Here is a 26,041-nt window from a genome sequence, read left to right on the forward strand (position 1 = left end):
TTCTGTAACTTGCTTTTTAAAGAATTAGATTCAAATTCTATAGAGTGATCTAGTAAATGTATTCTAATCTTGATCTATAAGGTATCCCTTTTGAGTAATTCAGGTACAATGTGTTTTGCTGACTGTAAAGTAAGCAGTCTAGTCTGTGAGACTCAATGTTGAAGATGCTGTCACTAGTCTGACCAGGGTATTGGAAGCCAGAGCTTTAGTGGGGGAACCTCAGCTCAAAGTGCAGAATTAATTACTTTCCCCCCAACCTGTCAATTGGCTACAGTGCCAAGAGTGGGCATCTAAGTATTCACTCTTAGTTCTATGGACACAGTCATTTGGAGAGAACTAGAATTTTAACAGCTCTTAATTCTCGTTCCATCATGGGATTAATACCCCATCCAGAGAATACTCATCTAAAATACTCTGCAAAAGAGGGACAATGGGCATTGGAACAATGTTTTCAAAAGGAAATTGATAGATAAAGGGTTTCACTAAGCTTCCAACCCTAGTGAAAGCCATCTTTCATGGAAAGGAACTCAGAAATGTGCTTTCTGTTTCATTAATGAATCGTGGGCTGTGGAGAGCCGCCACGGGACCATGCTTCGTGGACACCTGTTTCTTGTTAATTACACCCTGCTTCGTAGATAACACCTGATAAGGAATCAGGATGTCTTGTCACTCCACGAGCTGTAACTAGCTGCAGACACTTGGGCTTAAGCAGGCAGCGAGTGGTAGATAAGGAGGGAAGCTGCCTAGCTAGGTATGGTTTTCTTCTCATTCGTTCCTCGGTCCTCTTTCCCGAGAAGGTCTCTGAATAAATCACTGCAAGAAGAATCTCCGGGTTGCGTGATTTCTTACAGTGGGCCTCCTTTCCTAACACTTGTAACTTCAAGGAACTTATCAAGGAGAGGATTGGCAGCTTGACATGCAAATGATCAAACACTTATATTCAAGGTATCTACTGGCTCCAACTGATAGTTTCAGTGAATGGATAGCTTTTCCTATCTGAGAAGTAGCTTGGTGCTTCTATGTTACTAGAAAAATCTGAACATAAGAAGTCATTTTCTATCAACCATGGGTAAAGCAGTTATTCCTTTCCATTGCTTTTATGATAGAAATGGGTATGGCATTACGTTGCTTTGGTTTCTGTTGCTTTAACTCTTATGTTTTCTAAGATAGCAAACTATATTGTTGTTACTATGTCAGAAAAGGACCTTCCACATCTCCAGGGTCTAAGTGCCATCCCTCCGTCTAATTGATCTGATCTTTTCTTTCAGATAACTTGAGGAACCCAACAAATTCATTGCCTGGGGCACACTAAATTAAGGTAGCATGAGATTTCACCCCTTGTGCAGGCAGGGCCAGCGCCCCTCTGTCAGCATGAAGCAGCTCCAGAAGACGGAACTTCGACCACTTTCCCTTTAAGGATTAAAGGTGGTGGAATCTCTAGGGGAATATGAAGTAGGTAGCTAGATTAAGGAAGCCCCTCCGGCCTTGAAAATCCCAACTGCCCTGTTGTGAGTGTGAACCCCATTAATGGAGGAACTGTTCTCTTTTAAAAAATTTGGGGGGGAGGTCAACTGCCACTGTTCCAACTTAGCCTTGAAAAGGGAAGTGTAGGCCAGAATATGATATCTCTCTCTTTTCCAGTTATTACTAGTCTTTACAGGTATCAAGGCCAAGCTCCATGGGGGCTGGGAGTACACTGCCAGAGTGAACTCCTCATCCGTATGCATTGAGACATCTGGTTTCAATCAGGTGATAAAAACTGCCACCAGAGAACCCCATTGGAGAGGTCTGTGATCCTGAACACACCAACTGCTTTGAAGGAAGATGGAATCAAAAAGCTGCCTCCCCTCTTGGAACCAGAATGACATCAACTAGTGGCATGTCCAGACAACAAGAGACTACTAGTGGCATGTCCAGACAAAGGGAGACACCCCCTCACAATCTCTAAGATTAGAGATATTCACAAGGAGAAGTGGGGATTGAAGAGGAGGGCAAGTTAAGAGTCAAGAACTGAAGGGCAGGTTAAGGGTTAACCGCTGAAGTTGCCCTTTGTAACTACTTGACTGCTTTGAAAGATGTCTTCAGGACCTTCCACTGGGCAGGACTCTGTCACCAAATGGGCCAACAAACTGCCCCGAGGAACTGTAAACAAACATCTGCTCTGAATGGTCAACAAATGTTGAAATTAGCATATTAAGTGAAATAGGTGTGGTTTTCCCTTTTGTATGGTTTTCCTATGGTTTCCTATGGTTTTCCTATTGATCCAATACCTGTGATTTTCTTTGATATGTATGATTCTCCTTTGATTCAATACATGTAATTTCCCCCCAATATATCCCCTTTGATATGTGAGATTTTCATTTGTCAACAAATGTTTAGATATGCAAATTAAGTGACCTATGTGATTCCCTTTGATATGTGAGATTTTCATTTCTCCCCCAAAAGGGTATAAAAACAGCTAGCTTTTTGAGTTCGGGGCCTTCAGTTATGCCCCGCTATTGAGGCACAATTGAAGGTCCCAATATAGCTATATTGGCTTAAATAAACCCCATGCATTTGCAGAAAGAGTTGTCTTGGTTTTGTTCTTTTGTCTCTCCGAGCCTCCCCCGGGCAGAGATCTGCCGCCCCTAACACAACCACACTTCCTCCTCACTCTCAGATGCCTGGTGGGACTGTCCTTGCCCCTCGGGAGTGACTCAGCGGCTGAACAGAGGAAAAGGTAACACTTGTCAGGCACTGCCTGGCCCTCGGCCCTATCGATCACCAAGACTCCTGTTCTTCAGTTACCAGCCCCTCCTTCCTGGCCAGGACTCATCCTTGACAAGATACAGGGGCGGAAGTGAAAGGGAACGCGCACGGCGGGCAACCGTGGACACAGAAGGACACTGGACGGTGCCCCGGGCCTCGCTGCCTCCAGACCAGCCCAGGACCGGCGGGACGGCACTGGCCATAGACGCTGACGACCCAGGCTCAATCCCTAGCACACGGGGTCCCCCCAGGCCCTGCCAGGAGTGTTCCCTGAGCACAGAGCCACGAGCCAGCCCTGAGCACTGCCAGGTGTGGCCCTCACACGCCTCCACGACTTAAAGAAATTTAATTTAGAATCTCTGAAGTCCTAGAAAGAGAAAAGCTCGCTCCCGCACACATCTGTCTACACGGCCAGCTGTCCGGCCGCGCCACGGGGCAGACACACGGAAAAACCCTGAGCCCGTGCTGGTCAGGGTCTGACGCTGTGACACAGGCTGCTCAGCCCCAGGCTCTGGCCTGAGAGCAGACCAGAGGACAGGAGATGATGGGCAATCCTCGGGGCAAGGATGACCAAGAGCCAAGGACGGGGACATGGGGCCGGCCAGCGAGGGGGCAGTGACAGGGACACGGGGCCGCCAGTGAGACGGCAGCGATGGGGACGTGCAGCCAGCCAGCGAGGGGGCAGTGACAGGGATGTGCAGCCGGCCAGCGAGAGGTCGTGCCCGCCAAGGCATGGGCCCCCGTCCCTCCTGCCTGGGGGAGGAGAGAGGCCCGGAGTGGGGCCCAGGCCCCCGCAGCTGGCAGGGCCGGCTCACAGCCCACGTCATCAGGACCCGTTTTTCCAACTGAAGTGGCCGGACTTGAGCCTGGTGTCGCGGGCACCTTCTGATCTCTCCTCTAAGGCTGCGGTTAATCTTTAATCTCACCCGCAGTGTACCGGTCAACAGACTCTCTGACCCCGATCGAGAAAATAATAATAATCGGCTCCCCCCACCAGGTACGGTCTCGCCTGCAGAACCCCCGGGTCCCACTCGCCCACTCCCCGCCACGGGGCAGCGGCTCCGTCAGGCCCCTGGGTCAGTACAGGGCTCGGGAGAAACCCAGGGGCGACCCCTCACCACGAACAAAAACGCATCCACTGAGGGATGCATCTGCCTCTGGCACAGAGCAACGGTGCCTGCTCTGCTCCTCCTCCGGCGGGGGTGGGGGGAGGTCCTGCCTGGGCTCCGCCTCCCACCCCGCAGGCCCCCCAAGCACCCCAGGGAGTGATCCCTGAGCACTTCCGGGATGGCCCCCAAACAAAACAAACAAGAGTGCTTGGCTTCGGGGGTGACCCCCGTTCTGGACGGGGCCAAGTGCCCGGCACTCGGGCAGCTGCTGGCATCCCGCTGGCCGCCACTGCGTCCCCTCACCAGGAGCCCTCACAGGCAGGGGGCGGCCCAGGCACCTGCAGGCCAGCAGCACCTGGTTCCTCTGCAGGGGAGACGGGGCTGGGCGCGAGACAGGACAGTGGGTTTAGGCGCTGGCCTTGCACACGGCCGACCCAGGTTTGTACCCCAGGGTCCCCTGAGTCCTACCATGAGTGACCCCTGAGCACTGTCCAGTGTGGCTCAAAAACAAAAGAATAAAAACAGGAAAACAGAAAGGACAGGGAAAAAGACTTGAAACCCACCAGGTATACACCCCCCCACACACACACACACAAGAAAATTAAAAAGGACCCTAGGGACAGCAGAAGACATTCTTTTAGACAAATGTACCCTTTGGCTATGTACCGAGCCTGTTTAATGCAGATTGATGTTTACCCTTCTTGCTCTGGAAAAGAATTCTGATTTGTCTCCTTGGAAGAACAGAGCGAAACGCCGCTTCCTCGAAAGAAGAGAGTGTTTCCCTGGCTTCCGGGCCAGGAGATGCGGCTGGGCAGAGGAGGGGACATCGGGGCCGGACTGATGAGGAACAGCGGGTAGCGTGCTTGCCCTGCACGTGGCTGACACAGGTCCCATGCCCAGCACCCCATACGGCCGCCACAGCAACTCCCGAGGGCAGAGCCAGGAGTCACCCTGAGCGAACTGTGCTCGAAAACAGAACCTAAACAAACAAACCAAAAACAGGAAAGAAGGAAGGAGGAAGAAGGAGGAAGAAGGAGGAAGAAGGAGGAGGAGGAAGAGGATGAAGAGAAGGAGGAGGAGGAAGAGGAGGAAGAGGAGGAGGAGGAGGAGGAAGAGGAGGAGGAGGAGGAGGAAGAGGAGGAAGAGGAGGAAGAAGAAGAGGACAAGGAGGAGGAGGAGGGAGAGGAAAAGAAGGAGGAGGGGGAGGAGGGGGAGGAAGAGGAGGAGGAGGAGGGTTTCGGAAGCAGAAGCTCTAAGCGCAGCCGGCTCCCTCTAGGACGTGTGCTGCGGTAAATGATTTATCTTCTTAGAAGCGGTTTCTCCCCTTGGAAAGTCAGTCTATTGACACGGGACTAGCCTCTCTCCAAACTGTTTTGCAAGGACTCCGAGATAAGGGTGCAAACTGCAGAGCCAAACATCGGCCTGCTCTAACCAAGGCCGGGAGGCCACTGTGGAAAGAGCCGCTCTCCAGCCCCGAGGTGGCCGCCGGCCTCTCAGAAGCCACGGCTGCTCACTTCCGTTTCAGGGGCCGCTGGTCCCCTCGGGAGGGAGGGCCCGCAGGGCGGGTGCGCCCACGTGATCCCTGCCCCTGCCAAGCCGTGTCTCCCGGGGCCCTGCTGTGAGGATGCGCCCCCAAGAGACTGCGCCCGCTGGATGGAGAGACCCGCACACTCGGGTCGAGGCCCAGGCGCACACAGATAAGCGGCCGTCAGGGCCCGGGCAGGTGCACTCGGGAACCTTCTGGCCCCGTCTCGCCTGGTGCTCGGGAAAGGAAAAGGCAAAGTCCGGGAATCCCACAACTGCTCTAGGCTCACCCACAGACAGGAGGCGCAAGACACAGCACCGAGTCTCACACACACATGTGCATGCACACGCAAACACACATGCTCACACGTGCACATGTGCACACACGCACACAATGCACTTACACACACGTATGCATGCAGATACATATGCACGCACATGCACATACATGCTCACACATGCAAGACTCAAACATGCACTCACGCACACCCATGTACACACATGTACACATGCACAGATACACATACACATATGCTCACACATGCACACTCACATGCACATGCAAACACATGTACATGCACACACATGCACATAGACACGCATAGTCATACACACAGACATGCACATGCACACACATGCAGATACACACACACATGCACAGACACACACACGCACACACGCTTCACTGTGCCGGGATGCCTGTACGCAGCAGGAATGGTGCAAATGAGACCAGTGCCCCAGGAGGAGGGTCTGCAGGGTGCCGGCCAGGGAGGAAAGGCTGAGGGGTGAGAGGGAGCACTGGGAGAGGAGGCAGGCTGCAGTCCCGAGCCCCCCAGAGTGACCCCGAGCACTGGGCCAGGAGTCAGCCCTGAGCACTGCCGGGTGTAGTCCTCTAAGGAGTGAAGAGTCAGGGCCTGTGGGGGCGGGACAGACTCGCGTCTCTCGGAGGGCCCAGAGTGTTGGTGCCACAGGTGGAAGACCCCCGGAGGGGCCATCACGGTCCTGGGGGCACCAGACAAAGGAGAGAGAGCCCAGGGCAGCCGGGCAGAGACCAGCTGGCCGCGGGGGGCTCCGAAACCCACCAGTTCCAGCCCTTGGTGAGAGGCCCTTCGCAGGGCGGTGGGTGGAGGGGCACAGAGGGCGGGCAGCGGGGGCGGGGGCGGGGGCGGCACGGCCGGGGGCGGGGGGCAGGCGGGCGGGGGGCGGGGGGCTGCTTCCGAGTCCAAACACGAGGTGTCGCGAAGCACAGGATGAAAGAGACGAGACCCGGGCGTGCCCGGTGCCGGGCACAGGAGACCCACGCGCTGGTGGAATTACTGGCGGGCGGGGCTGAGGCGGGGCTGAAACGTGAGCGCTCCGTCCTGCTCAGGGTGTCCAGCCCGGCGGAGGAGGGGGCGGGTGAGGGAGGCTCGGCCCAGGTCCCACCCGCGCCTTGTTCTACTTGGGCAGCGTGGGCATTTTCCAGTGGGCTGTGGTGGGTGGTGGGGAGACCACGCCAGGGGCAGGGCGCTTGCCTTGCACCCACAGGGTCCCCCCAGCACTACCAAGCATCATCGCTGAGCACTGAGCCAGGAGTAAGCCTGAGCACCGCCGGTGAGCACTCCCCTCTCCCCCAGATGAAAGACTGACTTTGCCTTTTCACTTTGTGGTGTCACTTCCAGGAGCTCGAGGAATCACACACAGGCCGGCCGCCGCCCCGGGGGGGGGGCGAGGGACGAGCGGAGGCCGGCCGTGGTGGACAGTGTGTCTGTGCCCGAGCCCCTGAGCCAGCGTCCCGTCCTCCTCCCGAGAGAGGACAGCGGCCCGTGGGCCAAGGGCAGGCAGATAAGGGCCAGCGCTGGGCCCTCCACACGGAAAGGCTGCGGAGAACCTCCGCGCGGCCCAGGGAGGCCCTGAGGCCAGGCCAGGCGGTGCCGGCGCCGTCCCGCCCCGTCAAACCGAGCACCGCGCACGCCAGGGTTTCCCTGACCACTCCTGCCCTCCGCCGACCCTGGCTGCTCACGACTCACACTTGTCGGGGGTGGACACAGCTGACCGTCCCTCGGACACGGAGGGCCCACCCCGTCTTCTGATCAGACCTGGGACAGCATGCGGATCCCCTTCGCCGGTGTGCGACACGCCTTGCAGACCCCCTGGGGCACGGGGGCCTCCTAGCCTGGCATTCAAGTGCTCGTCAGGGAGTTGGGTCACTCAGTGAAGTGTCCACGCAGCCTCGACCCTCGAGCTGAGAGCCCAGGTGGGCTGTGTCCTTAAGCACGTCAAAACCCCGAGGGCTGTGATCAGGCTCAGGACCCCGGGACATTGGGCATGAGCACCACCACGCGAGGAAGAGGATGACCAGGAGCACCAAAGAAGCCCTGAGATTCGCCGCAGGTGGCCCAGAAGTATCGGCCCACATATGTGCACACACTCAAAAAAAAAAACACAAAACACTAGTGGCCTTCAGAAAAGAAAAGAAAAGAAAAGACCTCTCCGAGGGGCTGGAGATGGTGGACAAGGCAGCAGACAGGACACGAGCTTCACACAGCCTCCATCCCTGCACCCCGAACGCCCCCCAAACCCCGCCAGGAGTCAGCCCTGAGCACCGCCAGCTGTAGTCCCCCAAACTAAAAATAACATGGACACAACTTTTTAAAAATCCGCTAGTCCAAATTGAGGGGTCTTTCATGCACGCTGGTTATGATTCTGAAAATCAATTTAACCGACTGAGAGACCACGGGCAGGGGACCCCTTAGCCGGCCTCCACACACGATATCCAGAGGCAATTCTGGTTAAGTTGCTGGTGCACTTTGTCACAAAGACACACTCTCCAAGGCCACATGGTGTAAAATTGAAATTTGTGCCATAAAGTGGAAATGCAGTTGGCTCCAAGGAGCCGGTCTCCGCCTGAGCAGCCCGGCCACAGGGGCTGAGCTGCCTGCAGACCCGGGGGCCAGCTCTGGGGGTCAGCCCCTGCCTGGGGGAGGAGGCAGACTCAACTCTACAGCATCTTCCCTGGACACGCCAGGGGTCTGCAGAAATGCTTTGCTTTGGTTTTGGGGCTACACCCGGCTGTGCTCAGGGAGCACCCCAGCAGAGGATTAGGGGGCAACTCCGGGTGTTGGGATTAACACAGGTCAGCCGTGTGCACGGGGAGTGCCTCAGCCCCTGTGAGCTGACCAGCGCTGGGCTGCGGGCTGGACACGGGCGTCTCAGCCCTGGAGCTCATCCTCGCCGCCCGAGTTCGCTCTCCAGCGCCCAGCGCCTGAGTTTGTTCTTACTCATCACAGCTCACAATCATTTGGGACAAAGGTCAGCCCGAGGAAGCGGTTCAGCCTAACAGATGCTCCGTGCGCCCAGGGCCCAGGGTGGGCCGGCACAGATGGTCCCCGGGGTCCCCGGGGGCAGGGTCCTCTCCGCTCCCCCTTAGACTCCTGGGGTGGGGGGTGGTGCCGGTCCCGCCGCCTCGCATCTGCCCCGGTCTGCAGCCTCACGGCGTCGGCTCGCCGGCCTCTTAATTATTGAGCACCTACTTCTGCCAGGCGGAGTCCGGCTGCTCCGGACGGCGGCACAAAGGGACAAAGCTGCGTCCCGCGGAAACTCTGCGGCGGGCCGGGGGCGCAGGGGCAGGTGCGGGCCGGGCGGCCGGAGGCCACGTGGGGGCCGCATTGTCCTGCCGCCGCTTTGTCCCGCCGCGGGCCGGCCCCGACACGGGCACCTGCGCCCCGCGCGCCGCGGACCGGGTCAGCGCGCTGGGCATCGCCACGGCGCGGGCTGGACCCCGCGCCCACGGGCCCGCCCTTCCCTGCGGCCCCCTCCCCGCCGCCCCCCGCACCCGCGGCCAGCGCGGGGCCCGCGCAGCGGCCAGTGCACGCACCATGTCCGCGGGCGCTGCTGTCCGGCCGCCGGCGCCTCCGTCCCTCGGGCCGCTCTGGTCCGCGCGCTGCTGCCCAGCCCGGGCCGCCGGGCCCCGCCCCCGGCAGGCCCCGCCCCCGGCAAGCCGCGGTCCCGACAGGCCCCGCCCCCGGCAGGCCGCGGTCCCGACAGGCCCCGCCCCCGGCAGGCCGCGGTCCCGACAGGCCCCGCCCCCGTAAGGCCCCGCCCCCGGCAAGCCCCGGGCCCCGGCTGGCCCCGCCCCTGTAAGGCCCCGCCCCCGGCAAGCCGAGGTCCCGGCAGGCCCCGCCCCCATCAGGTCACGCCCCTGAAGTCCACGCCCCCGGGAAGGACACGCCCGTTCAGGCCCCGCCCCCATCAGCCCCTCCCGGAAGGCCGCGGCCTTGGCCCCCAGAGACCACGCCCTATCAATGCCCCGCCCCCGCGTGTGACCACGCCCCATCTGTGCCCCGCCCATATTACCACGCCCCCTTCTAGTCCCACCGCTAGGCCGCCCCGCCAGACCCGTCGCGCCCCCAGCCGGCCAGGGCCGCGATTTGCAGGCACAGGCCAGGCACCCCCATCCCCCAATACCCGCCCATCCCCCATCCCAGGACCCCTGAACCCGACACAGCCAAGGCGGCACCGCCCTACAGGCACCAGGCGTCTCAAGTCCCTGCAGCGGCCTGGCTGGACTCTAGGCAAACGCCTGCTACCGGGGCGGGTCCCCTTAGAGCGTGAACCGGGATTTGCTCCCCAGATTGAGGGAAACGGGTATCTCACAGCCTCACAGCCTCACACTCACAGCCTCACACCTCACAGCCTCACACTCACAGCCTCACACCTCACAGCCTCACAGTCTCACAGCCTCACACCTCACAGCCTCACACCTCACAGCCTCACACTCTCACAGCCTCACACCTCACAGCCTCACACCTCACAGCCTCACACTCTCACAGCCTCACACTCACAGCCTCACACCTCACAGCCTCACAGTCTCACAGCCTCACACCTCACAGCCTCACACTCACAGCCTCACACCTCACAGCCTCACACTCACAGCCTCACAGTCTCACAGCCTCACACCTCACAGCCTCACACCTCACAGCCTCACACTCTCACAGCCTCACACCTCACAGCCTCACACCTCACAGCCTCACACTCTCACAGCCTCACACTCACAGCCTCACACCTCACAGCCTCACAGTCTCACAGCCTCACACCTCACAGCCTCACACTCACAGCCTCACACCTCACAGCCTCACACTCACAGCCTCACAGTCTCACAGCCTCACACCTCACAGCCTCACACCTCACAGCCTCACACTCTCACAGCCTCACACTCACAGCCTCACACCTCACAGCCTCACACTCACAGTCTCACACCTCACAGCCTCACACTCACAGCCTCACAGTCTCATAGCCTCACACTCAGTCTCACAGCCTCACACTCACAGCCTCACACCTCACAGCCTCACACTCTCACAGCCTCACACTCACAGCCTCACACCTCACAGCCTCACACCTCACAGCCTCACACTCAGTCTCACAGCCTCATACTTCACAGCCTCACACTCACAGCCTCACACCTCACAGCCTCACACTCACAGCCTCACAGTCTCACAGCCTCACACTCAGTCTCACAGCCTCACACCTCACAGCCTCACACTCACAGTCTCACACTCAGTCTCACAGCCTCATACCTCACAGCCTCACAGCCTCACACCTCACAGCCTCACACTCAGTCTCACAGCCTCACACTCACAGCCTCACACCTCACAGACTCACACTCTCACAGCCTCACACTCACAGCCTCACACCTCACAGCCTCACACTCACAGCCTCACACTTACAGCCTCACAGTCTCACAGCCTCACACTCAGTCTCACAGCCTCACACCTCACAGCCTCACACTCAGTCTCACAGCCTCATACCTCACAGCCTCACAACCTCACACTCACAGCCTCACACTCACAGCCTCACACCTCACAGCCTCACACTCAGTCTCACAGACTCATACCTCACAGCCTCACACTCACAGCCTCACACCTCACAGCCTCACAGTCTCACAGCCTCACACTCACAGCCTCACACTCACAGCCTCACACCTCACAGCCTCACACTCACAGCCTCACACCTCACAGCCTCACACTCTCACAGCCTCACACTCACAGCCTCACACCTCACAGCCTCACAGTCTCACAGCCTCACACCTCACAGCCTCACACTCACAGCCTCACACCTCACAGCCTCACACCTCATAGCCTCACACTCTCACAGCCTCACACTCACAGCCTCACACCTCACAGCCTCACACTCACAGCCTCACACTCTCACAGCCTCACACTCACAGCCTCACACTCTCACAGCCTCACACCTCACAGCTTCACACTCTCACAGCCTCACACTCACAGCCTCACACCTCACAGCCTCACACTCACAGCCTCACAGTCTCTCAGTCTCACAGCCTCACAGCCTCACAGCCTCACACTCACAGTCTCACACCTCACAGCCTCACACTCAGTCTCACAGCCTCATACCTCACAGCCTACACCTCAGTTTCACAGCCTCACAGCTTCACAGTCTCACAGTCTCACAACTTCATAGCCTCACACTCTCCCAGCCTCACAACCTTACAGCCTCACAGTCTCACAACTTCACAGCCTCACAACCTCACAGCCTCACAGTCTCAACCCACAGCTTCACAGCCTCACAGTCTCACAACTTCACAGCCTCAGTCTCACAGCCTCACCTCCTCACAACCTCACACTCTCACAGCCTCCCAGTCTCACAACTTCATAGCCCCACAGCCTCACACTCTCAGCCTCACAGCCTCACACTCTCACAGTCTCATACTCCATAGCCTACACCTCAGTTTCACAACCTCACAGTTTCACAGCCTCACAGCTTCACAGCCTCACACTCCCAGTCTTACAGCCTCACAGTCTCACAGTCTCACGCTCTCATAGCCTCACAGTCTCACACCTCATAGCCTCATATCATACAGCCTCACAACCTCACAGTCTCACACCTTACAGCCTCATAGTCTCACATGTCACAGCCTCACCATCTCACAGTCTCACAGCCTCATGGTCTCACCGTCTTATACCTCACAGCCTCATGGTCTGACAGTCTCACAGCCTCATAGTCTTACAATCTCAGTCTCACACCTCACAGCCTCACACCTCACAGCCTCACACCTCACAGCCTCACAACCTCACAGCCTCTCAGTCTCACAGTCTCACCCTCACTGTCTCACCATCTCAGTCTCACAGCCTCACATTCCCATTCGCACAGCCTCAATATCTCACAGTCATACAGCCTCTCACTCTCACACCTCACAGCCTCACAGCTTCACACCTCACAGCCTCACAGCCTCTAAGTCTCACCCCTCACAGCCTCACAGCCTCACAGCCTCACACAGGGGCTCAGAAACCCAACTGCCAATACTGCTGTGTGCTTTGGGAAAGTTTCATGCCCACTCTCTGCTTGTTTCTGACCTGTAAAATAGGGGCTGAAAGGCGTGTACACAATTGGTTGAGATTGGATGAATATGAATAAGATACTGGGGGGCATGGGGTGAAAACAGGGGTGCCTGGTGCTACTGAGCTTACTGCTGGCCGGGAAACCAGAAAGCAGTATTCTACTTAATGGTGGTACATTTTTTACAAGTCCAGAATCACATATGCGGTCAACACTAGTCCCATTTTTCCATTCTCCTGTCCACTTAAGTGTTGGAGACAAAACAAAATAATGATAAATTATTATTATTTATATGTAAAGCCAGGCTCTGTGGTGGGAAGCAGACATTCACTCTGACCAGCCCAGCCCCTCCCACCGGGAGCCTTTGGCACCCACAAGGGCCGTCTGGTGGTACCGGCCGGGGGGATCCAGCCAAGTGGGGAGTGCTCCTTCCTTGCACGGAGGCATGATAGAAGGAGGCTTTCTTTTATGTTTATTTTTTAGGTATTTTTACATATACTATTTTGTACTTTGAACTGGAGAGATAGCACAGCGGGTAGGGCATTTGCCTTGCATGCAGCCAACCTGGGTTCGATTCCTCCGTCCCCCTCGGAGAGCCCGGCAAGCTACCGAGAGTATCCCGCCCACACAGCAGAGCCTGGCAAGCTCCCCGTGGCGTATTCGATATGCCAAACACAGTCACAACGAGTCTCACACTGGAGACGTGACTGGTGCCCGCTCGAGCAAATCGATGAGCGAAGGGACGACAGTGATGCAGTGATACAGTGATTTTGTGCTTTCAAAGCCATGAAAATACTTTCCACCATGTTTGAATAATGAACGAAGTCTAAGAAGCCTGGGTCTGAACTCCCCTCTCTGGCCAATGTACCCCCCATCTAATGTAGTAGATGTGAGCCGGGGGCCGGGGGTGACTCCTGGCTCTGACCTCGGGGTCGCTCCACACAGGTGCGAGCGAGAAATCGGGGTTTGTGAAAGAAGGCCGCAGGGGCTGTGGAGGCGGGGAGGCAGGGCCCGGGCCCTTTGGAACACGGAATTGTCACCCATCCAGGAGAGCTTCGCTGTCCCTCCCTCGGACAGCATCGGGGTTAAGGACGGGCACGAGCGCCGGCCCTTTGCCGAGCTCAGCAGAGCCCACGTGGAGGGGACTCTTGAACCGCGGGTCACCCGACACCTCGCTCACATTTCTCCTGATAATTGTCGCATTCCGCTTGTTATCTAGAAAGACGGTGGGAAGGAGGTCTGTGCTCTTATCTGTCTCGTAAAGCACCGTTCCGGACAGGAAGAGACAAAGGTGACGGGTTGCTCTCCCGGTGAGATTCCATGAAACGGGGAATTCTGCCTGTAACGGGGGAGGGGCGCCTTGACACTCAGGCCCGTCGTACTGGGACTTCCTACCTACCAGCCAAGAGACGGCCTAACCTGTGTGTTTGTCTCGTCTTTCCCTACCCAGGTAGCAAATACATGTTCTTGCTCTCAGGCAGTGTGTCGGCTGTGTCTGTGGACCACAGTGACCCCGTAGCGGGGAGCAGCCCGGGGCGGCGCTGGCTGTGGCCCAAAGCCCAATCGATCCATCAGTCAATAGTACGTCCCTCTTTTAAAGGGCGAGGAGAGGGTCAGAGAGAGGACAGTGGACAGGGCATTTGCCTGCACGGAGCCAACTCAGCACCACACAGGGCGCCCCGAGCCCACCAGGAGTCAGCCCTGACCGCAGTCCGATGTGCCTCCCTCGAAAAGTAAACACCCCATGTGAAAAAGGTTTTTAAAAAATTTAAGCCACACATCAAACAACAAATCCAAAAATTTTATCTATGAACCTAAGTGGGTGGCAAAGAGTCGGAACGTTTGAAGGCGACAGACCAAAGCGCGGCCAAGCCAGCAGCTGGAAGACGCAGTTCCACTACCGTGACGCGCCCACGGGTGCTCTGGTGAGAACCACACAGGTCCCCAGCCAGGGGCTGCGGGCCTCCACACAGCTCCCGACCTTCCCCACCAAGCCTCCCTCCGGCCTTGCTTCCTCGTGTGGCCCCTGACTCAGGCCGTGGCCCCCCCTTTATGGGCCCCATCAGCGCCACCGGCCTGGTGGAGGCATGGTCGGGGGCAGCCGGATTTGGAGCCTTCATCTGACCGACACTGATTCCAACGCCATGCCTGGGACCAGTTTCCTGGGCATCCGGGGAACACCGAAAGGGCCAACCACTGGCCCGGGGGCCGCACCCCGCCTAAAGGCCTTCACTGTTTGGCTCAGTTCTGTGGCCGCACTCAGCAGTGCTCAGGGCCGACTCCTGGCTCTGCAGTCAAGGATCACTCCTGGCGGAGCTCAGGGGACCATACCAGGTGCTGGGGATCGAACCTGGGTCAGCCACATGCAAGGCGAACACCCTCTCCCCTGTGCTATCGCTATCACTCCAGCCCCTCACTCTTTATTTTTATATTTTTAAACACATTTTTAATGAATCACTGTGAGATACAGTTACAGACTTAAAAATGTTTGTGATTGGGGCTGGAGCGATAGCACAGCGGGGAGGGCGTTTGCCTTGCACGCGGCTGACCCGGGTTCGATTCCCAGCATCCCATAGGGTCCCCTGAGCACTGCCAGGAGTAATTCCTGAGTGCAGAGCCAGGAATAACCCCTGTGCATCGCCAGGTGTGACCCAAAAAAAGCAAAAAAAAAAAAATGTTTGTGATTACATTTCAGTCACACAATGATTGAGTACCCATCCCTCCACCAGTGCCCATTCTCCGTCACCAATGTCCCAGTGTCCCTCCCGCCACCCCCATCACAGACACACCCCTCCGCCTCTGTGGCAAGTGTATTCCCTTCTACTCTCTCTCTCCTTTGGGGTGTTAGGGTTTGCAATCAGGCGGTAGGCGGCCATCGTGTTTGGCCCGTAGTCTACTCTCAGCACACATCTCCCGTCCCGAGCGGGCCTCCACGCATCATTCACTCAGTGGTCCCTCCTCCATCCCAGCTGCCTTTTCCCCTCACTTTTGTTTTCCTTTTTGGGTCACACCCGGCGATGCACAGGGGTGACTCCTGGCTCTGCACTCAGGAATCACCCCTGGCAGTGCTCAGGGGACCATATGGGATGCTGGGAATCAACCCGGGTCGGCTGCGTGCAAGGCAAACGCCCTCCCCGCTGTGCCATCGCTCCAGCCACACTCTTTTTAAGACTTGTGCAGTGCTCCAGGAGCCAGGGGCCCTGGGACTCTCGGCTGGCCAGGCTGGTACTCAGGGCGAGGACTCGAGGCTGCAGTGCTGAGGGTCCCGGCTCCCCAAGAGTCTCCTTCTCTGTGCTCTCTCCCGCCCGGCCCCTCGGCGGCTCCAAGCTGAGACGTGAGCCCCGTCAAGGAAGCGTCTGGAAACGCTGCTGGCCGCAGCCGCTGGACGGTGCCATGGCCACGGGTGTTGCCCAACGCGGTTATTGCATCGATCATGTTCCCGCTGAAATTTCCAAAGGTTATTTTTGGGTGTTTTGCTTGTTTGGGGTTTATTTTACCCATCCACGTTCTGAAGAGGGAAAAATGTCCCAGGAGGCGTCAGACTGATGGTGCTGTCACAGGAACGGCCGGGACACAGGGGTGACCGGGGCCATCTGGACTACGGCTACGTCCGGGCTCCCGGTGCTCCGGTCGGGTAAAAAACAACAATAACACGATGGCGCTGAGCTCGCCCCTCCTGGGCCCCTCCGCACCCGCCCACCTGCTCCTGCCTCCTCACAGGCGTCCAGGCGACATTCGCCGCGGACCCACCTCTCCTGACGCCCGTCCTGCCTGGAGTGACCGCGACAGTCTTTTTATTTCTGTCCTTCGGGGCCAGGGCACCGAGGGGCTCTGGGATTGCACCCAGCGATGCTCGGGGACCGTGCAGGGCCAGGGGTCAGAGCGGCGTGGGGCGTATGCGAGGTGAGACCCTAAGCACTGGCTCTCCTGGGCCCCTGCTCGCCTCGGTGGGTTCAAAGACCTCAGGAAACCCGGGAGCAAAAAGCCGCGTCCCCTCTCACTCGCTGACGCCACCTGGTGGCAGGGCGAGGCCACGCGGCGCCCACACGGCCGCCGGGACCCCGGCTCTGCACTGGGGGGCCCGCGAGGGGAATCACACATCCCAGAACAAACACTGAGGCCGAGGCCAGCCCCTCCCCCTCAAACAGATGCACGGAACGGACAGCCTCAATTCTGGCAAATTCCTGACCTTTGACACCAGAGGCCCGGAGGGGCCCGAGGGGGCAGGTTGGGCGCTTTCCTGAGCAACTTTGGACTCCTCACCTCCCCCGGCCCCGCGGCTCTGAGCCACCCGCATGGCAGCCCCTCGCCCCCAACACGCAGTGCACGGCAGCTCAGGGCGCTGAACCGCCTGGAGCTCCGGGAAAAGGACCAGCAAAGGGGGAAACGCAGCCCAGGGGGAGCTGGGAGGGCGCCTTCATCCTGACACAGGAGAGGCCGCGGGTCGGACCAACACGGAGGAAGCGGCTGCCCCCGAGAAACTCCGGCTGAACTCCCGGCTGACTCCCCGACCCCAGAAAGCCCCACAGCAAACCCCCGGCAGGCCCGCCTCGGCGTGAGGCGCTCCCCCGCCGCCTGCTGGGCGTGTCCCCCCTCCTGCCCTCCCTCCCCCTCCCTCCCCCTCCCTCCCTCTCCGGGAAGGCTGGGCCCATCGGCTCTCAGGGGCCATCAGCACCAAGCAGTGAGCCCCGGGAGGGAAGCGGCTCAGGCGTGGCGGGAAGCGGCCCGTGGGGCTTGGCAGTGCCACGGCGACTCTGTCCTGCCCCTGACGGTTTCCCGTCCGCGTGCAGCGAGGGGCCACCATGACAACAGCGGCGACCGTGGGGCCCTGGGCCGCAGTGGGAGTGGAGGGTGGCTGGGAAGGGCTGGGCCCAGCCAGGGCAGGCGGAAAGGCAGCAGCGCCCGCCCTTCCCGCAGGCTCCAGGCCCCCCCACCCCCCCACTCCACACGTGGCCCCACAGCACCCGCGGCCTCGGCTGTGAGGTGGGGCCGCTGCAGCCTGGCTGGCCCCGGGCACCCTCCTCGTCTGCCCTGTCTGCGGCTGGCAACATGCCCGCGCCAACGGCACAGTCCCCGGAGACTCCTTCTGGGGCCATCTCACTAGGAAACAGCCCAGGGGAGAGATACTGCCGAGGGCTGGGCGCTTGCCTGGCACGTGACCGACCCACGTTCAACCCCCAACACCTCCAGTCCCCTCAGGAGTGAGCCCTGAGCACTGAGGCAGGAGTGAGCCCTGAGCACAGAGCCAGGAGTGAGCCCTGAGCACAGAGCCAGGAGTGAGCCCTGAGCACTGAGGCAAGAGTGAGCCCTGAGCACAGAGCCAGGAGTGAGCCCTGAGCACAGAGCCGGGAGTGAGCCCTGAGCACAGAGCCAGGAGTGAGCCCTGAGCACCGCTGGGTGTGGCCCCAGCCCAAGAAAGAGAAAAGGCAAAGAAAAGGGAAGGAAAGAAAAGAAAAAGAAAGGGAAAGACATAATAGAAAGAAACTGAAGCTGCCTGGAGTGATTCCTGAGAGCAGAGCCAGGAGTAACCTCTGAGCATCCCCAGGTGTGACCACCCCCCTCTCCCCGCCAAAAAATGAAAAAAGAAAAGGAACTTAAGGAAAAGAAAAAAGTAACAGGTCAAAGACGTAATACAGGGGCTGGAGCAATAGCACAGCGGGGAGGGCGTTTGCCTTGCACGCGGCCGACCCGGGTCCGATTCCCAGCATCCCATAGGGTCCCCCAAGCACCGCCAGGGGTAATTCCTGAGTGCAGAGCCAGGAGTGACCCCTGTGCATCGCCAGGTGTGGCCCAAAAAGCAAAAAAAAAAAAAAAGACGTAATACAGGGAGTCACTGCAGGACACTCTAGCCAGGATGCTCACGTATGAAGCCCTACTAATAACGGTTTTGTAACCATGGTGCTGTGAATAAAATACAATTTAAATTAACAACAACAAAAAAGCGATTCTCCCAGTCCCACCGCCAAGGCTGTACTGGGGCGCCCTCTGCGGGACAGACGGGGGCCTGCGCGTCTGCAACCCGGGGTCTGGGGACGCCTCACTCACAGTCCCTACTCAAGTAAACGTTCTCCATCTCCGCACGCACCTGCAGAACTGTTTCTGCGAGCTGACGGCCGACACACCGTCAGCCTAGAGAAAGAGCCTCGTGGCCAGAGAGATGGAGCAACGGGAGGGTCCTGCGTGCGCTGACCTGGGTTCCATCCCCGACACCGCACCGGGTAGGTCCCTCGAGTCCCTCCAGGAGTGGCCCCTGAGCAGAGTCAGGATGTGCCCTAAGCCCCCATCATCCCCCTCCCCCCAGACAAAGACCGGAAAACACAGCAACAGCTCAGTGGGTTCGGGAAGACACTGACCACCCAGCATGGAGCCAGAACAAGACACGTCTGCTCCCATGCTGCTTCCCACGGCGCAGAGGGGCTCACGCCACGGGCGCAGCAACAGGAAGACAGAGACACCCGTGCTGGCAAGGCCCGCCACGACACGGAAGACCCTCAAGGACTAACTTGAATGAAATCTACAGCAATAAACCATTTTTGTTTTGGCTTTTTGGGTCACACCCGGTGATGCTCAGGGGGTGACTCCTGGCTCTGCGCTCAGGAATTACTCCTGGCAGTGCTCGGGGGAGCATATGGGTGCTGGGAATCGAATCTGGGCCAGTGGTGTACAAGGCAGACACCCTCCCCGCTGTGCTATCCTCGCCCGGGCAATGAACAGTTCAAAGGAGGAAGTACAGCTGGCATCGTCATGCTACAGAGGGCCCCATCGAGCTCCCTGATCTGTCACAGAGGCCCCCCGAGGGCCCGCTGATGTGTTAGAGGCCCCTAAAGGACTCACTCACAATCTACGGCAATAAACGATTCAGCAAATAGGACCTTTCACGAGCAAGCAAGGTAGTGACATTTACATATACCAATGAATATTTCTTTTTCTTTCTTTCTTTTTTTTGCTTCTTGGGTCACACCAGCGATGCACAGGGGTTACTCCTGGCTCTGCACTCAGGAATTGCCTCTGGCGGCGCTCAGGGGACCACACGGGATGCGGGGAGTCGAACCAGGATCAGCCGCGAGCAAGGCAGACGCCCTCCCCGCTGTGCAATCGCTCCAGCCCCTACATATACCAATGGATATTTCAAAAATAAAATGAAGGGGCTGGAGCGAGAGCACAGCGGGGAGGGTGTTTGCCTTGCACGCGGCAGACCCGGGTTCGATTCCCAGCATCCCATAGGGTCCCCTGAGCACCGCCAGGGGTGATTCCTGAGCTCAGAGCCAGGAGAAACCCCTGAGCATCGCCGGGTGTGACCCAAATAAATAAATAAATAAATAAATAGATAAATAAATAAATAAATAAACAAACAAAAAGAAGGTCGCTCGTGTACGGGAACATGGAACGCCTGGCAGTGCCGAGAAAGGGCCGGGGGGCTGCGCGGGGCCTCGGCGGGGGCGGCGGGAGGGGCCGGGAGGGGCCGGGAGGGGCCGGGAGGGGCCGAGAGGGAGCCGAGGGGCCCCGCGGACACGGAGACGGGCAGCAGCCACCGCCCAGGGGCGCCCCTGGGGCCCCCAAGCGCCCGCGGCGCCGCCACTCCCCGCGGGGCCCGACCCGGCACGGGCGCCGCCATCTTCGAAACGCCCGCGGCACCGCCCTCGCGCCGGCCAGCCAATGGCAACGCGAGGGCGGAACCGGGGCGGCCAATGGCAACGCGAGGGCGGAACTGGGGCGGCCAATGGCAACGCGCGGGCGGAAAGCCGGAGCAACCAATGGCAACGCGCGGACGGAACGGGGAAAGTCGAAGCAGCCAATGAAAACGCGCGGACGCAATCGAACCAGCCAATGTCAACGCGCGGACAGAACCGGACCAGCCAGTGGCAACGCGCGGACGGGAAGACGGAGCGGCCAAACCGCGCCTGCCCCCTGCTTGGCGCGGGTCCTGGGCAGGGGCGCCCGCGTCCCTTCCCGTGGCGCCGGGGGTCAGGCCAGGGCCTGGCCCTGCGGGGCGGTGGGGGCGCCGGGCCGCGCTGCGGGCAGGCCCCGTCTCGGTCCGCGCGGCCCTCCCGGCCCCGGCCGCTCCCAGCCGGCCGCGTCTCAGGGTCGAGGAACTGGCCGACTGACCGTTAGGCCGGACGGGCCGGCCTAGGGCAGACTCTGCTCCACGAGGCCCCAGTGCCCCAGCGTGTGCCCGCGGGGGGCCCGGGCGGTCCCGGCACGGTGCCCCCGGATCGCCCCGGGCGCTGCTCGGGGCAGCAGATGGGCTCGCGGGAGAGGGCACCCAGCTGGTCTCTGGGCTTAATCCCTGCGATGCCTTTCGGGTCCCGACAGGCTTTTTAAATGAGCCCCAGTGAAATAGAGCACGTGAAATGGAGTGATTCCTTCCGGCGGGTCATGACGACCCTGGTTTGCTGCCCAGCCCCCTGCTGCCACCGCTGCTGGGACAGCACCTGTGCACACCGCTGCCCACTAGCTTAAAAATGCACCTGAGCTTTCCCTTTCCCGGCAGGGCTTCCCTCTGGACCCTGTCCTCCAGGGAATCCGACTCAGCACCCATGCACCTTGGGAGAGGGGAGGCAGCCCAGGGGTCAGGCGGGTCCCGCATGCTGCAGAGGTCCCCCGGGGCCCTCAGAGTCGCCCCTGGGCCACCGTCGCTGCAAAGGGGAGACTGAAAGGAACGAGAAGCCCAGTTTCTCGGAAGAGTGTTTTTCAGCTGATTTAACCGTGTCCATAGCTACACACGAGGGCTCGAAAGCCGGACGCGGATTGCAAACAGGAACATCGGGCGGGGGTCCTCGAGGGGTATGGTTAAAGGCCGCTGATTGTTTGCTTCACGGACTCCTGCTGAAGCCGCTTTTTCTGGCTTCTGTAACGAGACTTGCTTTGCTTGAGCTTGTGTGAACTTCCCGAGCACCGAGTCAAAGGCCTGCGCCTCTGGCCCTGCCCAGCAGGACAGCTGGCCAGCTGGCGCCAATAAAGACTCCAGTTTCTAATTTTTGGCCTCTGGTACTCTTTTGATCCCGATCCCCCCCCACACACACACCACCACCAAACCAAAACCATACGTATTTTCCTGCGCACCAGGAAGGCAGGGAATGTTGGAGGCTCGGAGATAGGGAGCCTGGGAATGAGTTTTCCAGAAACAGTAAAATGAAGAAATTGACCCGAGAGCACCTTGACCTTGTACTATCTCTCTGGCCCTCTCTATGGAATTTGGGGGGGGGGCGTTGGTTGGGTTTGGGTTTGGGTCTGGGGGCCATACCCGGTGATGCTCAGGGCTTACTCCTGGCTCTGTACTCAGTGGTCACACCTGGCAGAGTTCAGGGGACCGTATGGGATGCGGAGGATCTAACCCGGGTCTTTGGCGTGCAGATAAACACCCTCCCTGTCGTACTAACCCTCTGGCCCTCTCTGGGATTCTTGTTGTTGTTTTTTTTTTGCTTTTTGGGTCACACCTGGCGATGCACAGGGGTTACTCCTGGCTTTGCACTCAGGAATTACCCCTGGCCGTGCTCAGGGGACCATATGGGATGCTGGGATTTGAACCCGGGTCGGCCGCGTGCAAGGCAAACGCCCTACCCGCTGTGCTATCTCTCCAGCCCCATCTCTCTGGGATTCTTAAGGGGACAGACATGTCCTCAGCTGCGCATGCTCGGAGCCCCAAGGGCTTTGGCTCCTAAGGGAGCAGATTCGGGTGTTCTGGAGACAGCACCCCTCCCCGTGCCCCCACATCCCACCCACTTGCCCAGGGCTGCCATGGAGAGGCCCCGCCCCCTCTCCCGAGTGCCCTCTGCAAACAGGCGCTGTGCCTGCCAAGTCAGCCAGCGAGCAAAGGTCTATCTCGCGGGTCAGGTGCCCTGGGAGAGGGAGTTGCGCAAGACGGTGCAACCCCGAGCAGAGAGACAGGCAGGAGCTGACGCGGCGGCCCAGCCAGACGCTGGCCGAGTCCCACGCTCACGGGGGTGCATGTGCCCAGCTGGGACCCTCTTTCAGATCCAGAGAAAAATATGCCTGTGGATGTAGTTGACCTTCAGCCTCTGAGGAAGGGAGGATCCCCACTTTCCTTCGGAGACCCCCAAGGCAAAGGGCCGGGAGGGCTTGCCTTTCGGACAAAACTAGGAGTATTTTATTTTAATTTGGGGGCCACACTTGTCCGTACTCAAGGGCCCGCCTGAGGAGGTACCAGGGATAGGACTGGGGTTAGCCACGGGCAAGGTAAGCCCCCCAGTAACTGTTCCGCCCTTAAGTAACAACTTTTTCTAGTTCATCTTGGTGTAGGAAACAGGCAATCTTTCAAATTTCTTTTTTAACATTTTTCTTTTTGTTTTGTGGCCGTGCCCGGCAGTGCTCAGTGCTCAGTGCTCAGGGATCACTCTTGGCGGGACTCAGGAGATACCCCGGTTGGCCGGCCAGCGCATGCAAGACAAATGTCCTCCCTGCTGTGCCAACTCCGGGCTCCAGATTTCTCCTCAACTTTCTTAAGGTAGACTAAAAAAGAAATACTCGAAATGGCACGACACACAGGCCAGAGCGATAGTGCAGCGGGGAGGGCGTTTGCCTTGCACGCGGCCGACCCGGGTTCCATCCTGGCATCCCGTTTGTCCCCCAGCACCACCAGGAGTGATTCCTGAGTGCAGAGCCAGGAGGAAGCCCTGGGCACTTCTGAGTGTACCTCAAAAAATCTAAAACATAGGGGCTGGATCGATAGCACAGCGGGGAGGGCGTTTGCCTTGCACGCGGCCGACCCGGGTTCGAATCCCAGCATCCCATATGGTCCCCTGAGCACGGCCAGGGGTGATTCCTGACTGCAGAGCCAGGAGTAACCCCTGTGCATCGCCAGGTGTGACCCAAAAAGCAAAAAAAAAAAAATCTAAAACATAGATGAACAAGTAAACAAAATGCCACCACGCTGGCACTCGTGGCTCCTGCCCCCGAGTCCTCCAGGCTCACCCCAAGCCCTGAAGCCAAAGCCTGTGCAACACTCCAGCCCGCCTGCCATTCGCTGTCAGCCTGCGGGCGCGTGTCCTGGAAGGGTGAAGGGGGACCAGTTCCAGAGTGGAGCCGGCAGGAGGCCAGCGCGGTGAGGAATGACGCGGGGGAGAGTCCCAGGCCCAGGATTCCTCGCTGCAGGCCAGGCCAGCGGCTTTCTGGCCGGACGGAAGACCGTGGAGCAAGAGAGAGGGAGGGAGGCCACCCCCGGGCCGTGGAGATGGTGGAGTGTTGGGGCCCACACCTGGCTCAGGGCTTCCTCCTGGCTCTGTGCTCGGGATCACTCCTAGCAAGGCTCGGGGGCCATGTGGGGCGCCAGGAACCACACCCAGGCCAGCGGCCGGCCCCTGCGTCCGTCCAGAGGAGCAGCGTGGCCGCGGGCTGTGGAGAAGCTGATTCCCCTGCACGGCCTCCTGCTGGGAGCAGCTCCCTGGGCCCGAAGCTCTCGGAGTTCAGCATTTTCCACTTGGCCATAGAAATACAGTCCCTAGCGTACAGAGGTGAGGTGCCTGCCTTGCACGCAGCAGACCTGGGTCCGATCCCGGGCACCACAGCCGGTCCCAGACCGCCACAGGGAGTGAGCCCTGAGCACCCCGGGGCGTGGCCCCAAACAAAGCCAGTGTACATATTCAATCTGTGAACTGAGGTTGGCAGAGCTGGGGGTTGCAGGGCCTGGCGAAGTTGAGGACTAGGCAATTAGGTGAAAGGGCCTGGCATGTTCCCCGAGAAGTTGAGGACCAGGCAATTAGGTGAAAGGGCCTGGCATGTTCCCTGCGGTCCTGAGGTTTCCAGTTACAGAGGCTGGGGAGGAACCCCGAGAGAGAGGGCAGCTCTGTGGGCAGGGAGGCGGCTGAGCATAGCAGGAAGCCGCCTGGTGTGTAGGCCCGGGGGACCTGGAGCAGGAGACAGTGTCTGAAGGCCGCTGGCCACGGTGGGGACGCCCCAGGCCGAGCAGTTCCAGCTGGTGACCGCGGGGCTGGGAGCTGACCGGGCCCCCAGAGACCGCTTCTCGCCACCACAGGAAGACCCGAAATCAAAGCAGGGTTCCCATGCACTGTGCCCGGCTCCCAAGCCGCAGTGAAACTGGGAAATCCTGACTGGGAATCACCTGGAATGACAATCCAGTGACCGGGCATCCGAACACCGATGAGACGTGACCGAAGATGGTGTGGAGGGGAAAGGCGGGGAGAATGTTTATGGGAGAGAAGCACTAAAATTGGGGGCTGGAGAGAGCGCGGGGCGGGGGGGGACGGCTGTTCACCTCGCACACAGCTGGCCTGAGCTGATCCCCGACACCCCATAGGTTCCCCCGAGCCCCACCAGGAGTAGCCCCTGAGCATCACAGGTGTGGCCCCAAACAAACAGAATCACTAGAACCTGACAGTTGGCAGAGACAAGGGCCGGGAGGACGGAGTGGGATGAGTCTCGGCCCCCGGCTGGCCGAGTGCCCCATGAGCGGGCAGAGTGCTCCTACTCTGTCTTCGGGGGGCCGGGGCCAGGCCGAGGGCCTCACACATGCAAGGCGGGTGCTATGCAGCTGGCCGCCTTGCTGATGGGGCCTTGACACTGGACAAGGGTGCCCACGTAGCCCACCATAACTGATCATTATGACTGGGCAGAGAGCAGCAGATGGTGGGTTTCCACTCTCTGACCTGGAAAATAACCCGTAGGGGCAGGGCGAGACACAGCGGCAGAGTGTTCACTGTGTGTGAGTGAGGCCTGATCCCCGGCACAGAGAGAGAGAGGGGGGGGAGAGAGAGAGAGAGAGAGAGAGAGAGAGAGAGAGAGAGAGAGAGAGAGAGAGAGAGAGAGAGAGAGAGAGAGGGAGGGAGAGGGAGAGAGAGAGGGAGAGAGAGAGGGAGAGAGAGAGGGAGAGGGAGAGGGAGAGGGAGAGAGAGGGAGAGAGGGAGAGGGAGAGAGGGAGAGTGAGGGGGAGAGGGAGAGGGAGAGAGGGAGAGGCGAGAGGGAGAGGGAGAGAGAGAATAGGGGGAGGGGAGAAAATGGGAGGGGGAGAGAGTTAGAGAAATATAAATTTCTTTAGGGCCTGGGATGTCACTGGCCAGCACTCTCCCAATGAGCGGGCTCTGAGGCAGCCTTGGCACCCAGCGGTTCCCAAGTGGTGCTGGCTAGGGCCGCCAGGACCCAGGAGGGTATCAGTCCCCTTCTAAGAAGCCCCTCCCGAGAAGGCAGATGGAATAGAGAAGGGATCCCTAAGAAAATGATGGCTGGAGGAACCAGTCGGGATGGGAGATGCATGCTGAAAGTAGATAATGGACCAAACATGATGACCTCTCAGTGTCTGTGTTGCAAGCCGTAATGCCCAAAGTAGAGAGAGAGTATGGGGAATATTGTCT

General features: G+C 59.2%; 1 protein-coding gene across 1 annotated transcript in view; it reads right to left on the bottom strand.

Moving 5' to 3' along the window:
- Positions 1-9,340, bottom strand: part of ELOVL2 (ELOVL fatty acid elongase 2) — a 29,166-nt gene extending 19,826 nt beyond the window's left edge. The window contains exon 1 of the mRNA XM_055128329.1: positions 9,238-9,340. Within this exon, the coding sequence (XP_054984304.1) occupies positions 9,238-9,240 (3 nt within the window). The 5' untranslated portion in view covers positions 9,241-9,340. The remainder of the gene's footprint in view (positions 1-9,237) is intronic.
- Between the last annotated feature and the right edge of the window lie 16,701 nt (positions 9,341-26,041).

This window comes from Sorex araneus, chromosome 2 (genome assembly GCF_027595985.1).
Source record: "Sorex araneus isolate mSorAra2 chromosome 2, mSorAra2.pri, whole genome shotgun sequence".
NCBI lineage: Eukaryota > Metazoa > Chordata > Mammalia > Eulipotyphla > Soricidae > Sorex > Sorex araneus.